Genomic DNA, 19,624 nt, shown 5'->3' with positions numbered 1-19,624 from the left:
TAATTGCCACTGTTTAATCTGTAAGTGATGCCTATTTTATTGTGCTTCTTATCAATTCACTGTGTTCCATTAGTGTAAACGTGGAAACTGCTAAATAGCAATGACATTTTTTATACAAAACTATGTCAACTTAAACAGAATACTCTATATAATGTCGGGTCCCAAAAATGGACAATTAAGGTGAAACAATATAAAATATGTAGGAGTGGATGCTGGTAAACTGGGACAATTTGTGAAATTCTACTTTTTCTCTCTCTTTAAAAATATGATCCTAATTACAAGCATTACAACATAAAAATATTATTGAAACATCAAGAACTGAGCTTAATGGAGTATACAGGCATAAAGATGTTCCAGTTCACCCTATGTCCCACTTAACCAGTATGCACGTTATTCCAAAGATATCTAATTTTCCTTTCAGCAGGTTGTTTTGTGGGAAAAAATCAATAAGCACAATATACTAACAGGACTTTTGGTACAAAACTATTGAAACAGACACATAATCAGTTGCTATAATTGCGCAGGGTCTACTTAACACTCATTCAAGTAAGCTATTAAAGAAGTATTTAAAATATCTTTATATACAATAGTCTATAGACATGTTTCTGACATTCATCTCACAGAAGAGGTCTGAGAAATGTTTCCTCGGTAAGTGTCGCTGTTCCCTAATAATTATCAAATGACCATAGCTAGTGGGAAGCCATGACAGTTGGCTAGGAAAAGGCGCTCGTTGTTTCGGTAGGTGCGGTTACGTCTCTACTGCAGCCTTTGCAATTCTTATCTTTTTCATGGATTAGTATATCTGGGTGAATTTTTTAATACTAGGATAAGCAGTATTTCTTTTGAGCGTCTATACGTCGAATCTGTTTGGTGATATTTTTCTTTTAACAATGGCCAGGACTGGTAATGTGAACGTCATACCATACATAGGGCATTTCATTGTATTTTTCGCGACGTGGAGCAGCGTCTGGGCCGTGACTCGTTACTCTATTCCGGAGGAAATGAAGGAAGGTGCTGTGGTAGCGAATTTGGCGGCTGACCTGGGACTCAGTGTTGGAAGTCTGACTCAACGTAAGGTAAAACTCGATATTTTACACAGCAAGAAATATCTGGATGTAAACAAAGAAACCGGAGAACTGTATATATTAGAGAAAATCGACAGAGAATATATTTGTAGCTTTAAAACCACATCATGCTTGCATAAATTGGATGTTATTATCGAAAATCCTGAACGGATATTTAATTTTGAAGTAGAAATATTAGATATCAATGATAATGCACCACACTTTCGACGTGAAACAATGCATATAGACATTTCCGAGTCAACGGCAGCCGGAGAGAGATTTTACCTCACGAATGCGGTAGACCCAGATGTCGGTTCAAATTCGATTAAAACGTACTATCTAAGTGAAAGCGAACATTTTAGTCTTGATATTCAAACGGGAACTGATGGATCTAAATACGCGAACCTAATTTTAAAAAAGGCTTTGGACCGGGAGGAACAGGCTGTGCATAATCTGATACTCACTGCTGTAGACGGCGGAGTCCCCGTGCGATCGGGCACCGCCAGCATCATTGTTCGCGTACAGGATGTGAATGACAACGCCCCTCAGTTTGATCGCCAAATTTACTATGTTAATATTTCTGAAAATTCACCTATTGGAACACCAGTGATGAAGGTAAATGCTACGGATTTAGATGAAGGTTCAAACGCAGAAATCGCATATTCTTTCACGCTTTACACTTCTGAAAAAACGCAAGATTTGTTTTCTTTGAATTCGGATACAGGGGAAATAAAAGTAAAAGGTATTATTGATTTTGAGGAAATAAAAACACTTGAGATGCACATACAGGCTCATGACAAAGGTATTAATCAGCTTTCAGGACAGTGTACAGTAATGGTGTTTGTTATTGATGTTAATGATAACCATCCAACAATCACCATTACATCTCTTAAGACTGCTGTAAAGGAGAACGTTCCCTTAGGTACAGTTATAGCACTTGTAGGAATCAGTGACAGAGACTCAGGAGATAATGGTATAGTCAACATAACTATAAATCAGCAATTACCTTTTGCATTAAACAAGTCATCAGATAAGGATTTTGCACTCATAGTATCAGAGCATTTGGATAGAGAGAAAGTTTCTGAGTATGACATCACTTTCATTGTCACTGACAGAGGTGCACCTCCCTTGTCTGATAATGAAACAATCACTTTGGAGCTCCTGGACATTAATGACAATGCACCCCTATTTCCAAAACCATTCTATACTATTCCTGTGATGGAAAACAATGGACCAGGATCTTTGCTGAGTTCTGTCGCTGCAGTTGATCCAGATCTACATGAAAACCAGTATTTGGTTTATTTTATAATAGAGAAGGAAATAGCAAACACATCTATGTCCATGTTATTTTCAATCAATCCAGAAAACGGTGACCTTTATGCACTAAAAACATTTGATTATGAGAGAGAGAAGGAATTTCTGTTTCATATCGAAGCCCGAGATTCTGGAGTTCCTCCACTCAGCAGTAATGTGACTGTCCATATCATCATTGTGGACCAGAATGACAACACTCCAGTTATAGTGTCTCCATGGAGCGCACATGGTTCTGTGGTTGAGGAAGTGATTCCAAGATCCATTGATAAAGGACACCTGGTTTCCAAAGTTATCGCCATTGATGGAGACTCAGTGCACAACTCTCGGATCACATACCAGTTCCTACAGCTTACGGATGCTACGCTGTTCAGTCTGGACCAATACAACGGGGAGATTCGGACAATGAGAATGTTCAGCTACAGAGATGCTCGTCACCAGCGCATGGTTGTTCTAGCCAAAGACAATGGAGACCCTGCTCTCTCTGCCACCGTCACCATCAAGTTATCGACTGTGGAACAGTCCGTTAAAGTCTATTCTGACACCATGGAGGTACCTTTGGAATATGACATCTTCTCAGACCTAAACCTCTACCTGGTGATCAGTTTGGGTGCAGTTTCATTTCTCTTACTAATGACAATATTGGTCACCATCGTGCTGAAGTGCCAGAAACCAAAACCCACCAAAGCGGCTCCTCCTGTATGTAGGAACAGCATCATCAGCCAGAGGAACTCTACTATAGCGGATTCCACCCTGATCTCCAGTGATGCCTACTGGTACAGTCTGTTTCTAGCAGAGACCAGGAAAGGGAAGGTGGTGGTTAGGCAGCCGGTACCCAAGGCTGGATACATCATTTCCAGTATACCCAGGAGCACAGGCCTGACAGAAACCAGTGAATCTGCTGCCTCCACACTGCAGGTGAGACTAAAAAATACTTTGAAGTGTATTCTCATGTTTTTGTTAGATTTTCACGCAAAAAAATTGTACCACGAATTATAACTTTATATCTCAACCAAACAGTTAATTAACTTGTACATTGCACATTTTCTCTTTAAATCCCAGGATAGTGTCTCCTCTTTCTCCTCTTACAACATTCACTTACCTTAATCCTCTTGCCCAGTATTATTTCAGTTCCTGTCATGGGGTAATATAAACACTTTTTCTCTTAATCCATTTGCACTGCTCTTCACAAACCTTTTAATGCTTGTCCTAATTAGCACCGGTTTACCTTCCAGTTACGTTTAGTTATTTTCTATTGCTTTGTATGGTAGTTTCATTCAATTGCATGATGCAATCGGTCTTAGAAATAAATCAATAAAAACCTTGTATCCCAAAATATCCGACTGCCATCCATATTGGTTTAGTGATGAAATGGATTTACTAATAAGACATTGTCTTAGCGCGATTTGGATTTTAAACGATGAAAATTGACATTGAATTCAGTGATACAAATTACATATGCAGTACAGATTATGCCCATATGTTTTTGATAATAATTTCGCTTTTCGGATTGGAAAAATGTTTCTTAACGAAGTGTCGCTGTTCCCCAAAAAATATCAAAGGACTGCTGCTAAAGGGAAGCCATGACAGTTTCCGTGGCGGGCAGCCCTGTTGTTTCCCTGTAGGTGCGGTTACGTCTTTGCGGCAACTGTGCAGCTCGTATCATTTTCATGGATCCCGATATGCGAGTGAATACTTTATTGTTAAAATAAGTGATAATTCTCCTGGTTGTCTGTGCATCTAAGCCTTTTTGGGTTTGGTAAAATTGTTCATTTCACAATGGCAAGGAATTATAAAATGACCGTTGAACAATGCATATCGACTTTCTTTGTATTTTTCGCGACGTGGAGCACCGTCTGGGCCGTGACTCGTTACTCTGTTCCGGAGGAGATGAAGGAAGGTGCTGTGGTAGCGAATTTAGCAGCGGATCTGGGACTCAATGTTGGAAGTCTGGTGGAACGTAAGGTAAAGCTTGACATTTTAAATAGCAAGAAATATCTGGATGTTAACAAAGAAACGGGAGAACTGTATGTATTAGAGAGGATTGACAGGGAAAATATATGCAGTATGAAATCAACGTCTTGTTTACTTAAAATGGATGTTGTTATACAAAACCCTGAACGCATATTTCACTTCGAAGTGGAAATACTAGATATCAATGATAATGCGCCACATTTTCGAAGAGAAAAAATGTATTTGGACATTTCGGAATTAACGGCGGCTGGAGAGAGATTTTCCCTCACGAATGCTGTCGATCCAGATGTGGGTTCAAATTCGATTAAAACATACCATTTAAGTGAAAGTGAGAACTTTAGTCTAGATATTCAAACAGGAAGTGATGGATCTAAATATGCAAACCTGCGTTTAAAAAAAGCTTTGGACCGGGAGGGACAAGCTATGCATAATCTGATACTCACTGCTGTAGACGGCGGAGTCCCCGTGCGATCGGGCACCACCAGCATCATTGTTCGCGTACAGGATGTGAATGACAACGCCCCTCAGTTTGATCGCCAAATTTACTATGTTAATATTTCAGAAAATTCACCTATCGGAACTCCCGTTATGAAATTAAATGCTACTGACTTAGATGAAGGTTTAAACGCTGAAATACTGTATTATTTCACGCTTTACACATCTGAAAAAACGCAAGATTTGTTTTCTTTGGATTCCAATACAGGAGAAATAAAAGTAAAAGGTATTATTGATTTTGAGGAAATAAAAACACTTGAGATGCACATCCAGGCTAATGACAAAGGTTATAATCAGCTTTCAGGCCAGTGTACAGTAATGGTGTTTGTTACAGATGTTAATGATAACCATCCTGTTATCGCTATTACGTCTCTAAAAACTACAGTAAAGGAGAATGTTCCTGTAGGTACAATAATAGCGCTCATAAGCATTAGTGACAGAGACTCGGGGGAAAACGGCATAGTCAGCATTAGGATAAACGAGCAGCTGCCGTTTGCGTTAAATAAATCGTCGGAAAACGATTTTACATTAGTTGTTTCAGAATTTTTAGATCGTGAGAAAGTTCCTGAGTATGACATCACGTTAATTGTCACAGACAGAGGCACGCCTCCTTTGTCTGATAATGAAACAATTTCGTTAGAGATCCTGGACATTAATGACAATGCGCCACAATTTCCAAAATCATTTTTTACTATTCCTGTGATGGAAAACAATGGACCAGGATCACTGCTGAGTTCTGTGGCTGCAGTTGATCCAGATCTACATGAAAACCAGTATTTGGTTTATTTTATCATAGAGAAGGAAATAGCAAACACATCCATGTCTATGTTGTTTTCCATTAATCCAGAGAATGGTGACCTTTATGCACTAAAAACATTTGATTATGAGAGAGAGAAGGAATTTCTGTTTCATATCGAAGCCCGAGATTCTGGAGTTCCTCCACTCAGCAGTAATGTGACTGTCCATATCATCATTGTGGACCAGAATGACAACACTCCAGTTATAGTGTCTCCATGGAGCGCACAAGGCTCTGTGGTTGAGGAAGTGATTCCAAGATCCATTGATAAAGGACACCTGGTTTCCAAAGTTATCGCCATTGATGGAGACTCAGTGCACAACTCTCGGATCACATACCAGTTCCTACAGCTTACGGATGCTACGCTGTTCAGTCTGGACCAATACAACGGGGAGATTCGGACAATGAGAATGTTCAGCTACAGAGATGCTCGTCACCAGCGCATGGTTGTTCTAGCCAAAGACAATGGAGACCCTGCTCTCTCTGCCACCGTCACCATCAAGTTATCGACTGTGGAACAGGCCGTTAAAGTCTATTCTGACACCATGGAGGTACCTTTGGAATACGACATCTTCTCAGACCTAAACCTCTACCTGGTGATCAGTTTGGGTGCAGTTTCATTTCTCTTACTAATGACAATATTGGTCACCATCGTGCTGAAGTGCCAGAAACCAAAACCCACCAAAGCGGCTCCTCCTGTATGTAGGAACAGCATCATCAGCCAGAGGAACTCTACTATAGCGGATTCCACCCTGATCTCCAGTGATGCCTACTGGTACAGTCTGTTTCTAGCAGAGACCAGGAAAGGGAAGGTGGTGGTTAGGCAGCCGGTACCCAAGGCTGGATACATCATTTCCAGTATACCCAGGAGCACAGGCCTGACAGAAACCAGTGAATCTGCTGCCTCCACACTGCAGGTGAGACTAAAAACAACTTTTTTAATTTGAAAAAAATCCTTTTCCTTGACTTCTTATACTTCATGGCTTACATAGTATTCTACAATTGATGTTTATGTCCACTGAGTAATTTCACAGTTTTTCTCAAAGAAAATAGTTTGCAAAATCTTTTTTCTGCTTTGCTTTTCCATAATTTTATTATTCTGATTTAACAATTAAAACAGAATTTCATCTTCACTCTCAGTTATTGCTTTTGTCTGTTGAATTATCATGTCGTACCATCGATTTCTACGTTTTTAAAAGCCAAAAATATATTTGAAATTTTCAATATGATCTTATTTCTACCTCTTCCTATCCTGTAAAGGATCAAACAATGATAAACATAGCAGTAGGTATAGCATTTGAGGAAAATCATCACCAATTCTTAAAGTATTTTTCATATATATTGATGTACAAAAGACAAATATGTATCAATTTCAGCTTAAATCTAATTGTGGCCCACATTTGAACTACTAGAATATGAAAATGAAAAAAATCCTATTCTGATGCACTACTGTATTTTACTTTCACTTTGGGTTTCTTATATATTTTTATATTCGTCACCATGCATTTTGAGATCAATTTTTGTTTGGACGACATCATTAACCAGGGGCGCCGTAAGGGGGAGGAAAGCTAGGACGATTCCAAGGGCCCCTGAGTGACAGGGGCCCTAAAAAATCAGGAAAATAACTGGATTGGTTTGGACTGGGGGGCCTAATATGATATGCTTTCATGGGGCCCAAAATCTCTAGCAACACCCCTGTCATTAACTATCTTCATTCACCTATTTGTACATTTGTTAGTGGAATGAATGGAAACATGGAAACACAATTTAATGATTTGTAGGTCAGTTTCGTACACTATGAATGAATAAGTAAGCAAAATCTACTGAGGGGGGCCTCCACCCCCCACCAAAAAAAATAATAATTACTGTATATACATACACATACATACATACAGTACCAGTCAAAAGTATGGACACACTTACCTATAGAAAGGTTTGTTTGTAGTAATCTCTACATTTCAGAATCATTATGAAGAAATAAAAACCATAAAATAATGTATATGGACTTTTGCACTCTCCAAATGAGGATTAAACACAAAACATAATAATTTGTTGGGGAAGATTCAACTCCGAGGGTTTGGACTCAGAAGGTTGCTGGTTTGAATCACGTGGTCCTCAGAGTGGTCCCGCCATTGGACCCTTGAGCAAGATCCTTAACCCCAGTTGCTCCAGGGACTGGCTGACCCTACTGTCTCCTCTATGCCAGTTCCATGAGGTGGCCTCCTGAGATGCTTTTCCAGCTGTCCTGAAGGGGGTCCCACATATATGTCAAGCACTCGTTGGCTCCATTTCCATCACTGTCTAGTCAAACTCCTCCAAAACCATTTGTAATGGGTTCATGTCAGGTGGCCAGGTCATGTGATATGACACTATCAATCACTCTTCCTCTCATATATCAATTAATTAACTTATTTATTTATACACGTATGCAGGGGCGTTGCTAGAGATTTTGGGCCCCATGAAAGCATATCATATTAGGCCCCCCAGTCCAAACCAATCCAGTTATTTTCCTAATTTTTTAGGGCCCCTGTCACTCAGGGGCCCTTGGAATCGTCCTAGCTTTCCTCCCCTTTACGGCGCCCCTGCACGTATGTGAGGCAGGGGACCTTGGCTTTGCGTCACTGATGGATTTTGGATCTCGGGAAAAAAAATAAACGAGTAGCCTACCCCTGTTCTAGATTGCACATTTTACAGCCTCAGTCTCCGAAGGATGTTAGATATAAGTATTTTATTAAATTCCATTGATATTGTTATTTCACCATATACGAATTTGTAGCGAAGTAGCATTTTTAGCTGAGGTATTCACATACGGTGTCGCTGTTTCCTCATAAATGTCGCAATAGGCATATTTTTTTCCTGCAGTTAAGTGGTAGCCATGACAGTCACTACGATTCCAGCTACTGGGTGTTTTCGGTGAGAATAGTACATTTTCTGCAAGAGATCACGGAGTAACAGTACGACTTAGCTTTATTTATAAGTAACATACTGCCAAGCAAATGTGACACCGACTGCTTTTATTTAAGATTTTACCGATCTGTTTTTGGCTTGGCGATTTTTTTCAAAAACAATGGTGGCGTTTTGTCCTGTGAAAGATGAAAGGCACCGTGCTGTCTTTTTTGTAATTTTCGCATTATGGAGCAGTGTCGGGGCAGTGACTCGTTACTCTATTCCCGAAGAAATGAAGGAGGGTTCTGTGGTGGCGAATTTAGCCGATGACATTGGACTAATTGTTGGAAGTCTGACTGAACGTAAGGTAAAGCTTGATATTTTACACAGCAAGAAATATTTGGACGTAAACAAAGAGACTGGGGAACTGTATATCTTAGAGAAAATAGACAGAGAATATATTTGCAATATTAAAACGGCATCATGCTTGCTCAAAATGGATGTTATCATCGAAAATCCGGTACGCATATTCAATTTTGAATTGGAAATATTAGATATTAATGATAATGCACCTCAATTTAGAAGGGAAACATTGCATTTAGATATTTCCGAATCAACAGCGGCTGGAGAAAGATTTTCCCTCACCAACGCAGTTGATCCAGACGTTGGTTCTAACTCGATTAAAACGTACTATCTAAGTGAAAGCGAGAATTTTAATCTAGACATACAATCGGGAACGTACGGGTCGAAATACGCGAATCTGGTTTTAAAAAAGGCTTTGGATCGGGAAGAACAGGCTGTGCATAACCTGATACTCACTGCTGTAGACGGCGGAGTCCCTGCGCGATCGGGCACCGCCAGCATCATTGTTCGCGTACAGGATGTGAATGACAACGCCCCTCAGTTTGATCGCCAAATTTACTATGTTAATATTTCTGAAAATTCACCTATCGGAACTCCAGTCATCAATTTAAATGCTACGGATTTAGATGAAGGTTCAAACGCAGATATTATATATTCTTTCACGCTTTACACTTCTGAAAAAACGCAAGATTTATTTTCTTTGAATTCGGATACAGGGGAAATAAAAGTGAAAGGGATTATTGATTTTGAGGAAATAAAAACACTTGAGATGCACATCCAGGCTAATGACAAAGGTTATAATCAGCTTTCAGGCCAGTGTACAGTAATGGTGTTTGTTACAGATGTTAATGATAACCATCCTGTTATCTCTATTACGTCTCTAAAAACTACAGTAAAGGAGAATGTTCCTGTAGGTACAATAATAGCGCTCATAAGCATTAGTGACAGAGACTCGGGGGAAAACGGCATAGTCAGCATTAGGATAAACGAGCAGCTGCCGTTTGCGTTAAATAAATCGTCGGAAAACGATTTTACATTAGTTGTTTCAGAATTTTTAGATCGTGAGAAAGTTCCTGAGTATGACATCACGTTAATTGTCACAGACAGAGGCACGCCTCCTTTGTCTGATAATGAAACAATTACTTTAGAGATCCTGGATATAAATGACAATGCGCCACAATTTCCAAAATCATTCTATACTATTCCTGTGATGGAAAACAATGGACCAGGATCTTTGCTGAGTTCTGTCGCTGCAGTTGATCCAGATCTACATGAAAACCAGTATTTGGTTTATTTTATCATAGAGAAGGAAATAGCAAACACATCCATGTCTATGTTGTTTTCCATTAATCCAGAGAATGGTGACCTTTATGCACTAAAAACATTTGATTATGAGAGAGAGAAGGAATTTCTGTTTCATATCGAAGCCCGAGATTCTGGAGTTCCTCCACTCAGCAGTAATGTGACTGTCCATATCATCATTGTGGACCAGAATGACAACACACCAGTTATAGTGTCTCCATGGAGCGCACATGGCTCTGTGGTTGAGGAAGTGATTCCAAGATCCATTGATAAAGGACACCTGGTTTCCAAAGTTATCGCCATTGATGGAGACTCAGTGCACAACTCTCGGATCACATACCAGTTCCTACAGCTTACGGATGCTACGCTGTTCAGTCTGGACCAATACAACGGGGAGATTCGGACAATGAGAATGTTCAGCTACAGAGATGCTCGTCACCAGCGCATGGTTGTTCTAGCCAAAGACAATGGAGACCCTGCTCTCTCTGCCACCGTCACCATCAAGTTATCGACTGTGGAACAGGCCATTAAAGTCTATTCTGACACCATGGAGGTACCTTTGGAATACGACATCTTCTCAGACCTAAACCTCTACCTGGTGATCAGTTTGGGTGCAGTTTCATTTCTCTTACTAATGACAATATTGGTCACCATCGTGCTGAAGTGCCAGAAACCAAAACCCACCAAAGCGGCTCCTCCTGTATGTAGGAACAGCATCATCAGCCAGAGGAACTCTACTATAGCGGATTCCACCCTGATCTCCAGTGATGCCTACTGGTACAGTCTGTTTCTAGCAGAGACCAGGAAAGGGAAGGTGGTAGTTAGGCAGCCGGTACCCAAGGCTGGATACATCATTTCCAGTATACCCAGGAGCACAGGCCTGACAGAAACCAGTGAATCTGCTGCATCCACACTGCAGGTGAGAGATAATATCTAAAAGTCATAAAATTATTGTCATTTAAAAAATGTTATGCTTTTTTACCCTACAACTCTACTAAAGATAAATTAATGGATTTTTAATTAGTCTCTTTTATTTCAAATATCCCTACAATTTTATTGTTATACAAACTATTTGAGGTTAAAAACTATATACATACTCATGAGTTTTCCTTTAGTTAATTGTATTATGTAGTAGTGCAGGCGTGGCCAGTCTTATCCGCAAAGGGCCGCTGTGTATGCAGGTTGTCACTGCAGCTCCCTAATTAGATTACTAATTAGGGGACTGATTGGCTGATGAGTCCTCACACCTGGGTTTGAACAGCTGACCTAAATGTTACCCCAAAAACCTGCATACACACCGGCCCTTTGCGGATAAGATTGGCCACCCCTGTAGTAGTGAATTTTCAGTATCTTTTAGGCATCCTATGGATACATACAGACATAGATACACACATATATGTATGTAGCATGTATGTATCTTTGTCTGTATATATGTTTATATAAACATATGCGTATGTACATATGTACAGTACATGTAGGCCAATCTATGTTGAGTGGCTATGTATGTATATATGTATGTATGTATGTCTTAAAATAATGTTGTTTATTCACTGTACAAAAATAATGAGATCAAGATATCTGAAGTACTTTAGTATAGTAAAGTATAGTATCGTATAGTATTGTATAGTGATATTATGCATATCCTTTTCACTTCATGTCTTTTTGGGAGTTTATTGCTGCAGCTTTGGAACTGAACATATATCTAATATATGCTCTATTATGTTGTCTTGCATAAATACATTCATTAGTTAAAATAATGGAAATCATATTACCCACTTAAAATGAATAACCTGCTCTATCTGTTGCTCCAACACCTACTTGTGTTTAGTTCAATGAAGACTACATACTTGCAGCCCTATCTTTGTTTTTATTTGTCAGTCAACTAAAACATTACGTGAGTGTTATAAAGTTGTTCAAAAGTATATCAAATATGAGATTTTACGACTGTTAGAAATTACAGCAGAGAACCACAAGTTCATTGCCATCAACTTTTCTGAATAAGGCACACACATTTCTGTTTGGATATTGTAAAACAAGATAAATTCAAAATGAGTTATTGATCATTTTATACAATTTAAAGGTTATACCCCCAGTATTATTACGTTGTGATACTTTTATTAGAGATATTACAACTTCCTATCATTCTCACAGCCATTGGCATGAACGCCCCCTTGTGGTGTTGTTTTACATTTGTCAAGACAGGCAAGTACCCTAGCATTGTGCCTAATGCCAAAGCTGACTCTGACCAGAATAAACTGATAGAAGATGGATGGATGGATATTGGATGGGTGGTTGGATGGATGGATGGATGGATGGATGGATATTGGATGGATAGCTGGATAGCAGGATGTTTAGCTGGGCATTTAATAAATGTAAATTAAACACACCATAGGAAAATTTAACATACAATCACCGGCTAAAAGTGTACATTCCAAAGTCAGGTGCTGTCTACCCAACCCAGTACTCTTCTCTTTTCTATTCACCAGATATTAACAGATATAAGACTGAGGAAAAGTTTTAAACTGAATATCAGGATTAGACTTTGGAAAAAAGAGGCTGTCGCCTCTAAGCAACACTTAAGAGTTTTCTTTGAGTGTTTTTTAATGCCGTGTGTAGTTCAGACATGCACAATGTGTAGTATGGTTCATGTTAACTAGAGCTTTGAAGTATCCGAATAGAGAGAGAAAAAATAAATTTGTTTATTTTTTTAAATCTTGTTCTACTTATTTATGTGATGCCAGGAAATGTAACATGTCTAACTTAGGCCCAATCCTGAAAACAATCAGAACATTTAATACGTATAACTTTGTTTCTCTAGTTTAACATGAATACAAATAGGTAAGCCTATATGTAGGCTAACTCACGTTGGGCATTAAATATAGTATCGCGCAAAATGACTTTTTAAGACAGCGTCACATCGAGTTGAATTTGCTGCAGAACTGTCGTTCACACGAGAGATCTGCGCATCGTGTCGCTGTTCACTAACAAACCAGACACATGCGCCTGAGGGACGCCATGATCGTTTTCTAACCCAGAAGACGGTATTCGCTTTCAACACGGCAGCTCCATTACTTCAAGAAAAAAACCAAGGCTATGTATTTTACTGTATCGTCATATTTTGGCATTTATGACTAAACGTAAAATAACTAAAACGTCTTCTTATTGCGGAAATAATCGACCTGATTTCGCACTGGTAGTATCATCCAGGAACAATGGCATCGCCTTACGATGTGAAAGGTAAATGGCACATTTTCTTAGTATTTTTCGCGGTTTGGAGAAGCGTCTTTTCCGTGACTCGTTACTCTATTCCGGAGGAAATGAAAGAAGGTTCTGTTGTGGCGAATTTAGCGGCTGACCTTGGACTCAATGTTAACATTCTGGCTGAACGTGAGGTAAAACTCGATATTTTACACAGCAAGAAATATTTAGATGTTAACAAAGACACTGGAGAACTGTATATTGTAGAGAAAATAGACAGAGAATATATTTGTACAATAAAAACCTCGTCGTGCTTACTCAAAATGGATGTTATATTAGAAAAACCTGAACGACTATTCAATTTTGAACTCGAAATATTAGACATTAATGACAATGCGCCTCGTTTTCGGAGAGAGACAATGCATTTAGATATTTCCGAGTCAACGGCAGCGAGAGAGCGATTCTCCCTAGCTAATGCGGTTGATCCCGATGTGGGTTCGAATTCAATTAAAACGTACTATTTAAGTGAAACCGAGAACTTCAGTCTAGATATCCAGATGGGAAGTGATGGGTCGAAATACGTGAACCTTATTTTAAAAAAGGCTTTGGACCGGGAGGAACAAGCTGTACATAATCTGATACTCACTGCTGTAGACGGCGGAGTCCCTGCGCGATCCGGCACCGCTAACATTATTGTTCGTGTTCAGGATGTGAATGACAACGCCCCTCAGTTTGATCGCCAAATTTATTATGTTAACATTTCTGAAAATTCACCTATTGGGACCCCTGTCATTAAGCTGAATGCGACAGACTTAGATGAAGGTTCAAACGCAGATATTATATATTCTTTCACGCTTTACACTTCTGAAAAAACGCAGGATTTGTTTTCATTGAATTCGAATACAGGGGAAGTAAAAGTGAAAGGCATTATAGATTTTGAAGAAATAAAAACACTTGAGATGCATATACAGGCTCACGATAATGGTTATAATCAGCTTTCAGGACAGTGTACAGTAATGGTGTTTGTTACTGATGTTAATGACAACCATCCTGTTATCTCTATTACGTCTATGAAAACGACCGTGAAAGAGGATGTTCCTGTTGGTACCATAATAGCCCTTATACGAATCAGTGACAGAGACTCGGGCGATAACGGTAAAATCGACATTGGGATAAATGAACAACTACCGTTTGCATTGAATAAGTCGTCAGAAAACGATTTCACCCTCGTGGTTTCTGAAATTTTAGACCGTGAGAAAGTTTCTGAGTATGACATCACTTTAATTGTCACAGACAGAGGCACGCCTCCTTTATCTGATAATGAAACAATTACTTTGGAGCTCCTGGACATTAATGACAACGTGCCACTATTTCCAAAAACATTTTATACTATTCCTGTGATGGAAAACAATGCACCAGGATCGCTGCTGAGTTCTGTGGCTGCAGTTGATCCAGATCTACATGAAAACCAGTATTTGGTTTATTTTATCATAGAGAAGGAAATAGCAAACACATCCATGTCTATGTTGTTTTCCATTAATCCAGAGAATGGTGACCTTTATGCACTAAAAACATTTGATTATGAGAGAGAGAAGGAATTTCTGTTTCATATCGAAGCCCGAGATTCTGGAGTTCCTCCACTCAGCAGTAATGTAACTGTCCATATCATCATTGTGGACCAGAATGACAACACACCAGTTATTGTGTCTCCATGGAGCGCACATGGCTCTGTGGTTGAGGAAGTGATTCCAAGATCCATTGATAAAGGACACCTGGTTTCCAAAGTTATCGCCATTGATGGAGACTCAGTGCACAACTCTCGGATCACATACCAGTTCCTACAGCTTACGGATGCTACACTGTTCAGTCTGGACCAATACAACGGGGAGATTCGGACAATGAGAATGTTCAGCTACAGAGATGCTCGTCACCAGCGCATGGTTGTTCTAGCCAAAGACAATGGAGACCCTGCTCTCTCTGCCACCGTCACCATCAAGTTATCGACTGTGGAACAGGCCGTTAAAGTCTATTCTGACACCATGGAGGTACCTTTGGAATACGACATCTTCTCAGACCTAAACCTCTACCTGGTGATCAGTTTGGGTGCAGTTTCATTTCTCTTACTAATGACAATATTGGTCACCATCGTGCTGAAGTGCCAGAAACCAAAACCCACCAAAGCGGCTCCTCCTGTATGTAGGAACAGCATCATCAGCCAGAGGAACTCTACTATAGCGGATTCCACCCTGATCTCCAGTGATGCCTACTGGTACAGTCTGTTTCTAGCAGAGACCAGGAAAGGGAAGGTGGTGGTTAGGCAGCCGGTACCCAAAGCTGGATACATCATTTCCAGTATACCCAGGAGCACAGGCCTGACAGAAACCAGTGAATCTGCTGCATCCACACTGCAGGTAAGGCCGAAAAATACTTAAAATACATTTTCCAGAAGCGTTTTTACTTCACGTTTTACGTATTTTTTTGTATTTTATGTAGGTTTCTTTATGTAAAAGACACAGTTGATCAAGTTCCTTGAGCAAACCTGTCCTAGTATACTAGTACTTTGCTTGTAGTTCTTTATGTCAAATGTAATTATCTTACATCTTTAATTTTTAATTCTTTCTAATACAGTTCAACCTCTATTACAAAGTTACATGTAAGATCATCAGCATCATTATTTGCACAGTGTTATGTAGATTATAGTGTATATTTACATACATCAGGTTTGGACATATTTATAGCAAAAAATGTCATTATAAATTATATATAATCTCAGTAACAGCTGCTTTGTTCCCTCCAACTAATTCCTTATTTGAATTAGTTATAAGTAGGCCTAATAACTGACATATTATTAGATAATGTCAAGTCAATTTTAATTCATGGCAGGAATAGTGACGTTCCTCTTGAACTTTGTGTCTTTTGTGATAATAAGCATAACAGAGCCTAAACAAAAATTGGAAATATCATCCCCACGGCTTTAGGGACACAGAAGTTCAAGTTTCACTTAAAATGCGAGAATGACAACATAAATCTAATTGTGGGCCAAATTTTAACAACTGGTAAATTACAATGATTCAAACCTGTTCAGATATAGTGTTTTTCATTGTGTTTATTTGTCTTTCACTATGGGACTCCATCCAAAAATTCATATTTGTCAAGATGTTGTTACACTGAAACTTTCACCTGGAGAGGCAGTAACTACTTTTTTCCAGTTGTTGTTGAATATTTTAGGACGTGCAATTCAAAGATTATCTTACCCCAGTTTCATACATTATAAATTAATTGAATTGACTTATGGATATAACTTAAACATATTACCCGTGCAATCCCGCCTAATGAATATTTTTAATTTGTCACATAGGTATAGGACAACAATTATTTCGGACAGACTATAGATAGGCTGTTTTTCCCTGTTCCACTATCTCATCGCCACGAGACCTTATGTGAAGTATCCACACGTCGTGTCGCTATTGTCTCATATATGTCGCAATGAGCGCGTTATTCTGGAGGCGCGTGGAAGCCATGACAGTCGTTATGATACCACGTACTGTGTGCTTTCGCCAGGACTAGCTCATTTTCTGCAGGGAGTCTATGGTTAAAGCTACAATTTTCCTCTCAAGCAAACCTTAGGATATTTTCATTGATTTGTTTTTGGGCTGTTCTTTTTGTTGAAAAACAATGGTGCCGCATTGTACTATGAAAGGTAAAAGAAACTGTCCCGTTTTCTTTGTATTTTTCGCAATATGGAGCAGTGTCGGGGCAGTGACTCGTTACTCTATTCCCGAAGAAATGAAGGAGGGTTCTGTGGTGGCGAATTTAGCCGATGACATTGGACTAAGTGTTGGAAGTCTGACTGAACGTAAGGTAAAACTTGATATTTTACACAGCAAGAAATACGTAGACGTAAACAAAGAGACCGGAGAACTGTATATTGTAGAGAGGATCGATAGGGAATATATATGTAGCATGAAATCGTCCTCTTGTTTGTTTAAAATGGATGTTATCATCGAAAATCCTGTGCGAATTTTTAATTTCGAATTAGAGATACTGGATATTAATGACAATGCACCTCAGTTCCGAAGGGAAACATTACATTTAGATATTTCCGAGTCAACAGCGGCTGGGGAAAGGTTCTCTCTCACGAATGCAGTTGATCCAGACGTTGGCTCGAATTCCATTAAAACATACCATTTAAGTGAAAGCGAAAATTTTAATCTAGACATCCATACGGGAAGTGAAGGATCTAAATACGCGAACCTAATTTTAAAGAAGGCTTTGGACCGGGAGAAACAATCGGTACATAATTTGATACTCACCGCCGTAGACGGCGGAGTCCCTGCGCGATCAGGTACCGTCAGCATCATTGTTCGTGTGCTGGATGTGAATGACAACGCCCCTCAGTTTGATCGCCAAATTTACTATGTTAACATTTCTGAAAACTCACCTATTGGAACCCCTGTTATAAAGCTAAATGTTACTGACTTAGATGAAGGTTCAAACGCGGATATTATATATTCTTTCACGCTTTACACTTCCGAAAAAACGCAGGATTTGTTTTCTTTGAATTCGAATACAGGGGAAGTAAAAGTGAAAGGCATTATAGATTTTGAGGAAATAAAAACACTTGAGATGCATGTACAGGCTCACGATAATGGTTATAATCAGCTTTCAGGACAGTGTACACTAATGGTGTTTGTTACTGATGTTAATGACAACCACCCCGCCATTGCTATCACGTCTCTTAAAACAGCGGTAAAAGAAGATGTTCCTGTAGGTACAATAATAGCGCTCATAAGCATTAGTGACAGAGACTCGGGAGATAACGGTATAGTTGACATTAGAATAAACAATCAGCTGCCATTTGCGTTGAATAAGTCGTCAGAAAACGATTTCACACTAGTTGTTTCAGAATTTTTAGACCGTGAGAAAGTTCCTGAGTATGACATCACGTTAATTGTCACAGACAGAGGCACGCCTCCTTTGTCTGATAATGAAACAATTACTTTAGAGATCCTGGACATTAATGACAATGCGCCACAATTTCCAAAATCATTTTTTACTATTCCTGTGATGGAAAACAATGGACCAGGATCTTTGCTGAGTTCTGTCGCTGCAGTTGATCCAGATCTACATGAAAACCAGTATTTGGTTTATTTTATCATAGAGAAGGAAATAGCAAACACATCCATGTCCATGTTATTCTCTATTAATCCAGAGAACGGTGACCTTTATGCACTAAAAACATTTGATTATGAGAGAGAGAAGGAATTTCTGTTTCATATCGAAGCCCGAGATTCTGGAGTTCCTCCACTCAGCAGTAATGTGACTGTCCATATCATCATTGTGGACCAGAATGACAACACACCAGTTATAGTGTCTCCATGGAGCGCACATGGCTCTGTGGTTGAGGAAGTGATTCCAAGATCCATTGATAAAGGACACCTGGTTTCCAAAGTTATCGCCATTGATGGAGACTCAGTGCACAACTCTCGGATCACATACCAGTTCCTACAGCTTACGGATGCTACGCTGTTCAGTCTGGACCAATACAACGGGGAGATTCGGACAATGAGAATGTTCAGCTACAGAGATGCTCGTCACCAGCGCATGGTTGTTCTAGCCAAAGACAATGGAGACCCTGCTCTCTCTGCCACCGTCACCATCAAGTTATCGACAGTGGAACAGGCCGTTAAAGTCTATTCTGACACCATGGAGGTACCTTTGGAGTACGACATCTTCTCAGACCTAAACCTCTACCTGGTGATCAGTTTGGGTGCAGTTTCATTTCTCTTACTAATGACAATATTGGTCACCATCGTGCTGAAGTGCCAGAAACCAAAACCCACCAAAGCGGCTCCTCCTGTATGTAGGAACAGCATCATCAGCCAGAGGAACTCTACTATAGCGGATTCCACCCTGATCTCCAGTGATGCCTACTGGTACAGTCTGTTTCTAGCAGAGACCAGGAAAGGGAAGGTGGTGGTTAGGCAGCCGGTACCCAAGGCTGGATACATCATTTCCAGTATACCCAGGAGCACAGGCCTGACAGAAACCAGTGAATCTGCTGCATCCACACTGCAGGTAAGGCCAAAAAAAAGTTGACTGTCATACTGACATCAAATAGATTTTTTTTCCTATTTAAAATTAAAACTTAGGCCTAATGCTGAACCAGTAAAAACTCATTTTATAAGTTGCTTTTTATTGGATTGTTACTTTTTTTGTACTAAGAATCGCGTGG

General features: G+C 39.5%; 5 protein-coding genes across 6 annotated transcripts in view; all 5 read left to right on the top strand.

Annotated features, from left to right (window-relative positions):
- Positions 1-1,023: 1,023 nt before the first annotated feature.
- On the top strand, positions 1,024-3,374 carry LOC140593124 (protocadherin alpha-C2-like). Its single transcript, XM_072717042.1, has 2 exons — positions 1,024-1,076; positions 2,180-3,374. The coding sequence occupies exon 2, from the start codon at positions 2,283-2,285 to the stop codon at positions 3,372-3,374; it is 1,092 nt and encodes a 363-aa protein (XP_072573143.1). The 5' UTR covers positions 1,024-1,076; positions 2,180-2,282.
- A 252-nt stretch (positions 3,375-3,626) lies between these two features.
- The window catches only part of LOC111859794 (protocadherin alpha-C2-like), a 39,788-nt gene continuing 23,790 nt past the window's right edge, over positions 3,627-19,624 (top strand). Inside the window, exon 1 of one of the 2 annotated variants that reach the window (XM_072717512.1) lies at positions 3,627-6,557. In XM_072717512.1, the coding sequence (XP_072573613.1) occupies positions 4,155-6,557 (2,403 nt within the window). In that variant the 5' untranslated portion in view covers positions 3,627-4,154. The remainder of the gene's footprint in view (positions 6,558-19,624) is intronic. The other variant, XM_072717510.1, reaches the window with a different exon arrangement.
- Positions 8,258-11,171, top strand: LOC140593324 (protocadherin alpha-C2-like). The gene has a single exon (XM_072717509.1). The coding sequence runs from the start codon at positions 8,708-8,710 to the stop codon at positions 11,126-11,128; it is 2,421 nt and encodes an 806-aa protein (XP_072573610.1). The 5' UTR covers positions 8,258-8,707; the 3' UTR covers positions 11,129-11,171.
- Positions 13,124-16,956, top strand: LOC111859823 (protocadherin alpha-C2-like). Its single transcript, XM_072717113.1, has 2 exons — positions 13,124-15,800; positions 16,951-16,956. Exons 1-2 carry the CDS (start codon positions 13,404-13,406, stop codon positions 16,954-16,956), a joined length of 2,403 nt encoding a protein of 800 aa, XP_072573214.1. The 5' UTR covers positions 13,124-13,403.
- Positions 16,917-19,488, top strand: LOC140593203 (protocadherin alpha-C2-like). The gene has a single exon (XM_072717112.1). The coding sequence runs from the start codon at positions 17,065-17,067 to the stop codon at positions 19,486-19,488; it is 2,424 nt and encodes an 807-aa protein (XP_072573213.1). The 5' UTR covers positions 16,917-17,064.

Source organism: Paramormyrops kingsleyae, chromosome 10, assembly GCF_048594095.1.
Source record: "Paramormyrops kingsleyae isolate MSU_618 chromosome 10, PKINGS_0.4, whole genome shotgun sequence".
NCBI classification, from domain to species: domain Eukaryota; kingdom Metazoa; phylum Chordata; class Actinopteri; order Osteoglossiformes; family Mormyridae; genus Paramormyrops; species Paramormyrops kingsleyae.
This window is presented reverse-complemented; position numbering and strand designations above follow the sequence as displayed.